General features: G+C 41.7%; 1 protein-coding gene across 1 annotated transcript; it reads left to right on the forward strand.

Moving 5' to 3' along the window:
- The first annotated feature begins 784 nt into the window (after window positions 1-784).
- On the forward strand, window positions 785-8,434 carry TRAF5 (TNF receptor associated factor 5). Its single transcript, XM_009954757.2, has 10 exons — window positions 785-999; window positions 2,152-2,209; window positions 3,475-3,576; window positions 4,144-4,308; window positions 4,612-4,689; window positions 5,064-5,138; window positions 5,413-5,505; window positions 6,449-6,589; window positions 7,093-7,261; window positions 7,770-8,434. The coding sequence occupies exons 1-10, from the start codon at window positions 785-787 to the stop codon at window positions 8,345-8,347; spliced, it is 1,674 nt and encodes a 557-aa protein (XP_009953059.1). The 3' UTR covers window positions 8,348-8,434.
- The last annotated feature ends 2,945 nt before the right edge of the window (window positions 8,435-11,379 follow it).

Genomic DNA, 11,379 nt, shown 5'->3' on the forward strand with positions numbered 1-11,379 from the left:
TGGAAACAGATGTTGCTGGTTTTTCCATTTAGAAAATTAACATTGCAGTCCTGTGCTGTGTATGAGCTTTGGTAGGTTGAGAGAAAAACATGTCACGCTTCTGATTGCAATCTTGCTTTTCTTTTTTTTCCACTGCTTCTTTCAGGCAGGATTAATACAGCCAAGAACTTGCACATAATTAAGTAAAACTTTGAAAAAATAGAATTAGAGTTTACTGCTATAAATGAGCGATCAACAGGAAAAAGAAAGATGTCAAGTTAAGAGGCTTTGACTCTGTAACACCTAAACTGAAGGTAAAATCCCCTTGCTGCCTTTTTTTTATATACTTATTGCTGTCAACCACAAAGCTGTCTCCTGCTTGAACCAGTGCAGTGAACTCATGAAGTCACGTGGGTGGGCTCTACGTTAAGAGTAGACTTTCCCGGCGGACATTAGGGCCAAGACTTGGCCTCTGCTTTCCCCAGCCGTGTCTGTGACTCTTGAAAGACTAAGATCTGCTGCAAGAAAATTTTAAAAAGTGTAAAAATCTCTACTCTGCAGAATAATTTTCAGGTTGTGAAACTGTTTTCCAAAGAAGTGTGCTTTGATGCTTGTCATGTAACCATTGTTGTGTGGTTCTCTGAGCACTTTGTTGTTCTTCCGTAGTTGGTGCTGCATTTCCCTCCAAAATCTGTTGCACGCTGCTGCAGATGACAACCCTGCTGCAAGCAGTAGCTGAAGCAGCGTGGCTGCCAGTGAATATTTGAAGGGATTCTCCCTGTGTCTGCTTCCCAGTGCGGCTCCCATGGCCTGTGACGAACCCACTGCTCTCTCGGGCATCTTCACGCGCCAGAACTCTGCCAGCGCCGTCTCTCTGGACTTCGAACCTGACACCGACTACAACTTTGTTGAAACCTTAGAAGATCGGTACAAGTGCGCCTACTGCCACCTCGTCCTCCACAATCCCCACCAGACAGGATGCGGTCACCGATTTTGCCAGCAGTGCATTCTTTCTTTGAGGTCAGTACAAACTCCTGCTGCATCCGCGATCTCCCGGTACTCCCGTTCCTAAAAAGAAGTCAATGCCTTCTATAAATCAGCAAGTGAGAGCCATAATAATAGCACTGATCTGATAAAATGCAGAAGGAGTCAGTGGAATGACTCTGCTGAACTCAGTGACTGCGTGCTCAGTGTTTTAAAGGCGTCTTTAAAGACCTTGCCTGGTGCTGGTGAGGAATACTTTGGTAACTGCAGGGAAGTCAGCATAAAGGAATTGTGGATGTAGGCTTAAGCACTAGTGCATGAGATGCTGTTTTGGTCTGTCTAGTGTTGTGCTGTTCAGATGAATTTGTTGCATTAATGTCTCGCAGTATTGTCACTGGTGGTTAGATTAGGCTGTTTTCATTTGCCTCTGTATAATTTCTTTGATTTTAGTGGAGTTATAGAACTGATGTTAGTATTTGCCAATACCACAGTCAGATCACAAGGCTGCTGGCATACATCTGCTTGGGATTTACCTGTGGGTGCAGATGAATTCACCCCACAGACCTCTCTGGAAATACGTTATGTATTGTTTGGTGTTACCAAGGGCAGGATTTGGCCTGGGAAGGCTGCAGAGAAGCCTGGTTATGTGGGTGAATGCTGCCATTTGCCTTTTATGAATTTTGGATGCTTCATGTTTGCTGCTTTCTCTTTGGGTTGCCTCCCTTTCGGACTGCCTCAGTAAGTGTTTGCCCATCGTTTACCGTAGGACCTCTGGAAGCCTTTTAAGACAGGAGCCCTTCGATCTCCCTTTACTGACGTAGCAAGGAGTGTGCTGCTGCGCTAAGCAAAGGCTGGGTTTAATGCATGCAATGGGATTTTTCAGATATGACGTTTGCAAGCAGCAGATGGCCAGAGAGTGACAGTCCTCTTAATTAAAAACCATCTTATCAACACTCGTAGGACAAACCCTGCTTTCTGTTACATATTCACTGTTGCAGCTTAATACCGTCTTAGAGCTGTGGGCAGAATTTGGCTGTGTAGTTGCCAGGCAAAAGTGATTTTGAAGTACTTTTTTGCTTTTCATGGTATCTAGTACTGACTTCTGCCAGAGTCAGATTCTAGCATAGCCCAATTTCATAAAAGAAATCAATTTTTCTGTAGGTTAACATGACTCTTCTTTTGATCTAGAGAGTTGAATGCAGTACCCACCTGTCCTGTCGACAAAGAAACAATAAAAATGCACGAGGTAAGTGGCTGTAGTTTTGCTTCAGCAGTCAACATCTGCCTGGAGAAAGCAAGACAGCTGAGAACATGGTGGCTCGTAGTCTGTTAGTCCTCAGGGGCAGAGCAGTTTTTGTCTCTGAAATGATGCTAAGGGAAGCAGTGTTTCAGTGATGCTCTCCCAAAAAGGAAGTATGGGAGTATAGCTAAAGCTTTATTTTATACCTCAGTTCTGAAGTGATTTCATCTTAGTTCTCTGTATTTCCAGTGGTGTCAAAGCATTTCAGAAAGTCTTCAGATAGTTGTTTTGGTTTGGGTTTTTTTTTAGGGGAGAGTTTATTGACTTACATTTTAATGCCCCATCTTGCTGGTCTTTTTTTTTTTAATTGTCTTTGTTTTGACTTGGTTATAATTTGCTGCCTTAACTATTTCCATTATATATTATTAACCCTGCAGACTTAATTTACTTTTTGGTAACTTTTCAGAGGAAAAGACAAGGTCATGCCTCTTATTTTGCAAGCTACTAAGGGTTGGGGTTTTTTTGGTAATGGATTCGTTTATCCTTATTTATATGCCACAGCTTGCAAGTATGCTGCATACTTGGTCCTGCTAGAATGAATTTCCCAGTGAAACCCAATGTCTCCTTCCTCTCTCCTATTGCTGACAGGAAATTGTAATCAGACTTTCCACATGGCTTTTGTTTTTCACTCATTGTCTTCTACTTTGCAAATTCTGATGGCAGTAGTGCAACAGTGAGCAGCTTTGTAATGGTCCTTATAGCAAGATCTCTAATAAGACTGAAAGTTTGATCTAGGGGCTTAATTTGCTTCTGCATTCACAGCTGAGAACGGTGCTGTTTCTCAAAGTCCATAGAAGGGATATCTCTGCACCATCTCCATCCTAAAGGCATGCTGCACTGCTCAAACGTCGGAGGAGCATGCACAGAGCTGGTTTGGGGCCTGTTAGCTCCAGCCGCTCCCTTCTAGGTACATGCAGGCTCCTGCAGCAGTTTTATAGCTCCTGAGCTACCAGTCCTGCTGGATGTAGGGTGGATCAGCATCTGTGGAATAAATATATTTGGAAAAAAGAACTATGCTTATTAGAAAATTCATATATGTTTTAATTTATATTTTTACTATAAATTTTCAACATGAATTATTAAGAACAATAGCAGTAATTATGGAGTCTACACTTGTGCGCTTAAAAAATTTGTTGTGATGTTTTGCTTTTTCATATTCTTTATAACTTCCTACATGACTGCATATGAAAGCTGGTTTGCTTCCTTTACAGGTATTCAAAGACAACTGCTGTAAAAGAGAAGTTCTCAACTTGCATGTGTTTTGCAAAAACATTCCTGACTGCAATTCAAAAATAATTCTGGGACGATATCAGGTTAGTTGCTTGACCAAATTTTGAAGCTTTCAATTTTCATGCAAGCTGTATGTATTTATGATAAGCTAAATTCCAGTAATTGTCTTCAGACTTCAGAGTTATTGTAGCAATGTGGTTTTAAGTACAAAGATTATGACTTGAGTATACACTGTAAGTAACAAATGTTGAGCTCAAATACTGTGGCTGTTGGCTTGTTCCAGCTTTGCCTTAGGCTATTTGTTTAATAAGAACCATTTGCTTTATGTAGCTTTAGTATATCTGCAGTGTCTATACATACCTTCTGTATGCTTAGGTGCCACATGACAGTTAATTCAAGAGAGCTTGCCAAGACGTACTGGCCATTTGGACCTTTTCTCGGTATATCAATTGAATGAAAAGTGGAAGTCATACAAAGGACTCTCCAAATTTTCACGTTCACTTTAGTTTTGAGGTTGGAAAAGGAGGAAGTTTATGGAGGAAAGAGTATTTGGAGTTTTGTTTGAGCTGCCGAATGTTTCCGTGGGTCTGTTGGGCACGTGCAGACGCGATGAAGTACTTTGGGGTTTAATTTGCTGTTGTGTGTTGCAGGAGCATCTTCAGCAGTGTTTGTTTGAAAGCGTGCAGTGTACTAATGATGGATGTTGTGATCAAATTCTTCGGAAAGACTTGAAAGAGCATTTGAGCCAGCACTGTAAATTTCGAGAAGAAATGTGTCAGTACTGTAATAAATATGTGGTGTTAATTAACAGAAAGGTAAGATTATCACGCATTCCCCAGGAATCCATAGCACATGGTTCTTAATGGTGCTGAGTGAAAAGTTTCCAGCATTGCAATGGGGCTTTACAACTCCTGAAACAAAATTTGGCTGAGTATCTGAAAGAGAAAGTATAATAGATGTGCTTTAAATAATACCAGTTACTGTTGCGCTCTTATAAACATCAGTGTGATATGGGGCTTGAACGTGTATGTTTTGGATTACTTTTTGCATAGTTTCCTCTATGTATACTACTTTATAAAAATGCAAAGCATTGCCTTGTTTTGCTTCTTTTTCCCCAGAATCATGAGAAAAATGACTGTCCTGATTATCCTGTGCCTTGTCTCCAAAACTGTTCACAGATAATTCTGAAGAAGGAGGTACTATTATTTTTTTCATGTACTGTGATTCAGCAGATCACACGTTTATGAAAACTGAAAAATACATTGCAGACCACATTGGCCTATGCCAATAAAACTTCATTGCTCTAAGTATTTTCTTTGTTTGGTCCTAAAAGGGCTATATGTCCTATCTTACAGGGGAGGTACTCGGTCACTGCAAACCATTGGGATTTTTCAGTATGGAAAGATATCTGGCTTGCTTATTGACTCTGAATACTCATTTTCCTCTTTACGTGATCGGTGGTGTCACAACATTGACCTTTATTCCTCCTTTATGCAGGCATTCAGATTTATCAGTGTGGCAAGTTACTTAATATTTGTTTCATTGCAAGTTTCTTTGTTAATACGTGCAGATTGAAAAGCACCACGCGGTGTGCCCTGAGGCAGAAGTGGACTGCCCGTATAAGCAGTACGGCTGCCTTGTAAAGGTACTGTTTTGGAGATCTTGTTTGTACTGGGACTGGAATTTGTCTCCCGAACCAATCAGAGTAATTAATCAAAATAACCAATTTTTGTTCTTTCGCAACCATCTCTAGTATTGGCTAAGATGCTGTGCTAGAGAATCAGGACTGCCATTCCCTTACTGTCAAAGCACAAAGGAGACATTTTAAATGCTTGCATCAATAAATTTTTTACTAACAGCTTTGAAAATCTGCATATCTTACTATTTTATTCTTTCACGTCCCCCTCTGCCTCACTAAGGTTAAAAGAGGGAAACTTGCCGAACATGAAAATGGCGCCCTGAGGGAACACATGCTGCAGATTTTAGACAAGAACTCCCGGCTGGAAGAACAGGTGAGTTGTATTTAATGAGCACTCTTCAGCAGTTCTTGGCTGGTTGGAGGACAATACGAGATTCTACATTTGTTGCCTGGTTTAGCTCAGCCACATGTTAAAAGACTGTTTTTATCATCTTTGCACACCTCAGAAGCCAGAATAAGCTCTTCTAGTGAAGTTAGTCAATTAGATGAAAGCCTCTCTGTGCTCAGGCACATATATTCTCCACCAAGCACAGTGGGAGGCTCGTTGCCATCGCTCCCCTCATTTGCTTTCAGTCTCTGCTTACAGTGGATACAAAGTTTGCAGATAAAGCATTTTAAAGTTTCAGTGGCCGGTCAGATTGCTCCAAAAAGGAGCCTTTAGATGCCCAAGTCACCCCTTCTGCAGCAGCAGCACGGCATACTGCAGAGCCAGTTGCAAGCACCTGTCCACTCACCATCATTTCTGCAGCTCCCAGCAGGCGGCACTGGGTATATGCCCAATCCTACCAAGGTGAACACATCCCAGCTGATGGTTGACTTACTCTTTTGCTTGTTTATGGTAAAAATAAGTGTCCCAAAATGCTACAACTTGGTTTTGGAGTTAGTATCCCTCACTGACTCATCTCTCTTACTGGTTGGACCTCAGGAGATAAAAAAGTATATATAGACACAGAAACACACATGCACATGAGTGCATGCAAGTGTGTATTATGCCACTATAGCTCCGAATGGATCATCATGATGGGGGTGAGAGATATGAGTCTCTTTGCACCTATTGCCACACGGATATGTTAAAGAGTGTGCTACCTTATGTTCAGTTCTTGCAGTGCTTACCCACGAATTGCAGATTTAGTGCTGTATCTAACTAAGTTAGAGCCTTTGCTTTCCACTTTCTCCTATATAGTCGCGTATGTTTTAATTTGATCATTGTATATTTTGGTGTGCCTTAGCGTTTTTGCTGTTTTTTCCATCTGTAGATATCTGACCTGTATAAGAGCCTGGAATGTAAAGAGATTAAAATCCAGCAGCTGGCAGAGGCCATTAAAAAGTGTGAGAAAGAATTCAGACAGTTTACACAACTGTTTGGTAAAAACAGCAACTTGATGGTAAGCACACAGGTGAGACATTGATTTTACCTTTTTTGCCAATTGATTTCGTGCACCCTGAATTATGTTTATCCAGTAATAGTTAGCACGGCAATAACAAATCTCCCAGACACTTCACAAGCCCTTCTTGGTTTTTTACAATACAGTATTGTCCTTTCATTTTCACCAATAAAGAAGTTTGGACATCTGATCTGAGCAAAAAGCACTGTATAAATCCTCATGGCCAGATCGCCGTGGCAAATATACAGGTGTCAATTTGAATAATCAGTTGACTGAAGTGATGCAGTGCAAATGGATCTGAATAAGAGGTGGCTTCTCAGTCCATAAATGGCAAATTAATTGTGAAAGAGCATTTTGATACATTCTTAAGCCAGCAGAATACTTTTGAATGCACCATATAGTTGATATTGCTGACATGCTAAAGGCTTCTTTATCTTATTTCAAATGAAATGGATGATCTTATGAATGTCTCTTGTCTCTGCTTCCATCCTTTTCCAATGGCATGAACTGGTAAGGCCCTGGCCAGTCACCTGGATAAGTCTGCGCGCCTGGAATCACAAGTGAAACAGCTAATACAGATGGCAAACCAGCAACAAAGCAAATTAGACTTGCGACCCCTGTTTGACACAATTGAAAATGTAAAACAGAAGATTGCCCTGATGGAGACATACGATCAGCGCTTGGGTGCGTGGGCACTTCTGGTTCTTTTCTGCACGGGTGTGGGGTTTTTGCTGATTTACTGGTGGCTAAGTAGAGGCTCTGGTGCTACAGTGAGTCAATTGCAGCTCTTCACCAGAAAGGGCTTTCTTCTTGCTTTCTAAGACCAAGCCATGGTGGCGCGTGCTGCACCCTCCCACCTTCCCCTGCTCCACAATGACTTCTGAATTCCTGTGTCACTGCCAGGGCCAAAGAGCTGGCCTTGCTCAGGCTAGTGCACTGTGCTGGAGGCAGTGATACTGTCCATAGTTGGGCATTGAACCTGGTTTGTAGTTACTGATTTTCCTTATTCAACTACAAGCTGCAATTACAATTAAAAAAAAAAAAAAGTTAATACGTATAGTGACACTAGTTAACAGCCTCTACTCAGGCTTCAGTAGTTCAGTATTATCAGCTCAAGTCTGGTTGCTTTTTGTATCCAGTGCTCTGACAGTTGTATTTTACCAAATGTTTCTCTTCCCCACCCCTCCTACAGTTGTTTTGGAAGGTCAGTCCAGCAAACATGACCTCCAGATCAATATTCACAAAGCACAGCTCAATAAAAATGAAGAACGATTTAAGCTTTTGGAAGGCACGTGCTACAATGGGAAATTAATCTGGAAAATCACGGACTACAAGATGAAGAAAAAAGAAGCGGTGGAAGGCCGCATCCTCTCCATATTCAGCCAGCCCTTTTACACCAGCCGCTGCGGGTACAGGTTATGTGCGAGAGCCTACCTGAACGGGGACGGCTCCGGGAAGGGAACACACGTGTCTCTCTACTTCGTAGTGATGAGAGGGGAGTTTGACTCGCTGCTAGTGTGGCCCTTCAAGCAAAAAGTTACACTAATGCTTTTGGACCAAAGTGGGAAAAAAAATCACATTGTGGAAGTCTTTAGAGCTGACCCCAACAGCAGCAGTTTCAAAAGGCCAGATGGAGAAATGAATATTGCCTCCGGATGCCCACGCTTCGTGTCGCACACGGTCCTGGAGAACACAAAGAACACCTACATCAGAGATGACACTCTGTTTTTGAAAGTGGTTGTGGATTTAACCGATCTGGAGGAACTGTGAAAAGCCTGCCCGATCAATGTGACTGCTTTAACCATTAAGAAATGCTTTCTTGGTGACTACCAGCCATGCAATAGTGAATTGCCACTAGTCAAGCTACTGATAATGTTTTGAGGCTTTTGGACCGCATAACAGATAACGAATTGCCAAAGCATCAGCCTTTCCTTTTATAACCTTTTTTTTCAAGACTGCGTTTTTAAGGCAGCTAGAAGTCCAGTTTGATGCGACCATGCATTTCATCCAGACTTGGCTCAGCCCGGGCTGGGGGAAATGCTTGGCTCCTATCACCAGACTGGTGTTTGGAGATGAAACTCCTCCAGCAAGCCCCCTGGAGCCCGAGCAGGCCTGTGGGCTCCTGTCCCTCACACAGAACTGAAGCCATGCCCAAGTGTGCAAGTGCATTTCACCTGTCTGAAATGGAAATATTTCAACATTAGCATATTTGAATCAATGTATCTTGATCCCTCCTGGATTTTTGAAGCGGAGAGAATGGCTTCAGTCAGGCAGGGAAAAACATTTGCCTGGGATCTTGCATTTTTTTAAATTAATTGTTTTTTCCAGAAAGCCCAGAGAAAGATGCCAATGCCTCTTACTTTTCTAGCCTGGTATTTCAGCTGTATAGAGTCCCCCCGGTCCACAATATCTTTGTTATGTCCTTTCCGTTCCTGCCTAGTGCCTTGGGACTGGTTTCCATTGGTGGTAAACATCCACAGTCCCCATCTGAAGTCAAAAGAAGCCGCAGGTGCTTCTCGCCTCTCAGGACATGGCCAGAAGTGGGGTACTCGGCCAGCCTGCCAGCTCTTGGCTGCGCTGCTCGGAGAAGAAGGGCAAAACTCCTGTGCTTTGCTCCCACATCTGCACAACAGAGATGTTTTCTGGCCTACCAGCTCTACAGAAGGCAGGAAGAGCTTTGGATATCTGCTTGAGAAAAAGCCCAAGTAACATGCACTGTTCCCCTCTGCTAGAAATTGGGATGTTTGAGATAGAAGGAGGAAAATGGGACTAGGGAGTGAAGTTGCCATAAGAACCCAGTTCTCACAGGTAGTGCAGCTCTAGCATGTGTTAAAAGGTGAGACAGCTGCTGAGTAACAACCACTAACTGTGATGTCTGAAGATCTTAATTTTTATTCCAAGTTCAAGGGAACATGTGCATTGTGCAGGGTTTATTTGAGACACACTAAAACCACCAAGATCAGGCACTGAGGAACAAGTGACAAAGACTACACGTGCCTTTTTAAAGCCTTTTGGGTGCCTGTAAGAGGGATGTAATTTTGCACACTTGGTCATTTTGTTATTACAAGTGACAGAATTTTGTGTCTCATCTCTCACAGATCAGGTAGTGAAACACTGCAACGTTAACCATTGCTCCTGCGGTCCGCTGGCAGAGCAAACCCGGAGCTTATCAAGAGAGCAAGAAACCAAGCTGAGTCTAGACCAAGAGTAAACTAGGCAGGATAAAAATCAAAACAGGGGACAGACTGCAAGGTATAAGGTAGAAAATTCAAGAAGGCAAATGTGGCAAAATCAAAAATGCCCTTTCTGTGCAGGATGTTGATACTAAGATGAAGGCAAAATACTGTATTTTCTATCTGCAGTCTCACTGCTAGGCACTTAACTTTCCCACGGGGTTTCTGGGACATAATTCAGAGACAAATATTTTCAAATCCAGGGGTGGGAGGGAAGCGACCTTGGTTATCAGTACCTTATGGTGAGTTAGCACATCCGAAATCTTCGTTTTGATTTAGATGTCCTTTTTGTTGTACGATGTCAGGATGTACTGGGGTTTTCCATGTTCCCAGGGACAGATGGTGAGGAGTGGATTTTCTTCTTTTGTATCGCCATGACTGACTTTAAGAGTCATTTTGGCTGTAAACCAGAGAGAATTAGGCCTCATGTCCCTAACACTTTGTTACAGAAAGAGGAAGCTTGGTTTGGAAATGGTGTGGCATTCTAGGACATCAATCCTGAGCCTCGGACGTGGACTTCATGTCGATTATTACTTTAATATTTGTCATGTAACTTTCAAAGTGGCACAACTTGCATAAAAACCACTAATAACTGACGGAAACTTACCACCCGTGTTTCCTGGGACTCTCCAGTATGTTGAGTGTAAAGTACAGAAAGCGATAAAGAACTTTGACAATCGAGGGAGGCAAGATGGAAAGGATGCAGTCTGTATCCTGGCAAATTCCCAGCCTTCTCTGCCTCCACCACCCCATGCGTAAAATGGGGATAATAATACTTGCAGAGGTGTTAGGACTATTTAAATGTTTCTGAAGAATTTTAAGCATGAAAAGAGCTAAGTATTATTAAGACTCGATCTCTAACTGTTAAGAGTAGGTGATGGCATAGTGACGTGGATAAGTGTTTAGTGTGTCCTGGACAGATTTTGAAAGCATGTTGCGTTTTAGCCAGTCTGTACTGCAATCTCTCCTCTACCTACCAGTTGGGTTTAGGTTTTTTGCCACAAATATTCCTTTTAAAATTTTGAAGCACAAATGATTCATCCTGGGTGATGGAAACATCCCTTTTGAAATACTACCTGTTTTATAAAGAATTAGTTGAGAAAATTAATTTTTTTAAAGACAACCTTCTTTAAATTGGTTCTTTTTATTACAACAATTGAGAGATTTATGTTAAAATATTCAGTGTTTTTTACTACTTGTAAACAGGATTTTAAATTTCATCCCATTCCTAATAAAAAAATATTGTATAGCATGAATTGTCAGGAAGAATTTTGATGTTGCATGAAAAAACACCAAAAAGCTTTTCAATAATACTGTACTGGGTAAGTAACCAAAAGAGCGTAGGGTATTTCTACATCAGCATACAGTATGTTTTTAATGTATTTATTGACAGTTTGTAGTTGTTTGAATATCTCTTACTATGATACAGGCATTTTTCTAGCCAAATGTCATCACTGTATACGTAAATTAATGTAAGAATAAATAATTTTACCATGCTTCTGGAGTGAGTGTGGCATATATTCCTTTTGACTGGATTTAAGCAGACTTTTTAGAAGGATGTGGAGTACT

Source organism: Leptosomus discolor, chromosome 2 (assembly GCF_034619465.1).
Source record: "Leptosomus discolor isolate bLepDis1 chromosome 2, bLepDis1.hap2, whole genome shotgun sequence".
In the NCBI taxonomy this organism is placed as follows: Eukaryota; Metazoa; Chordata; class Aves; order Leptosomiformes; family Leptosomidae; genus Leptosomus; species Leptosomus discolor.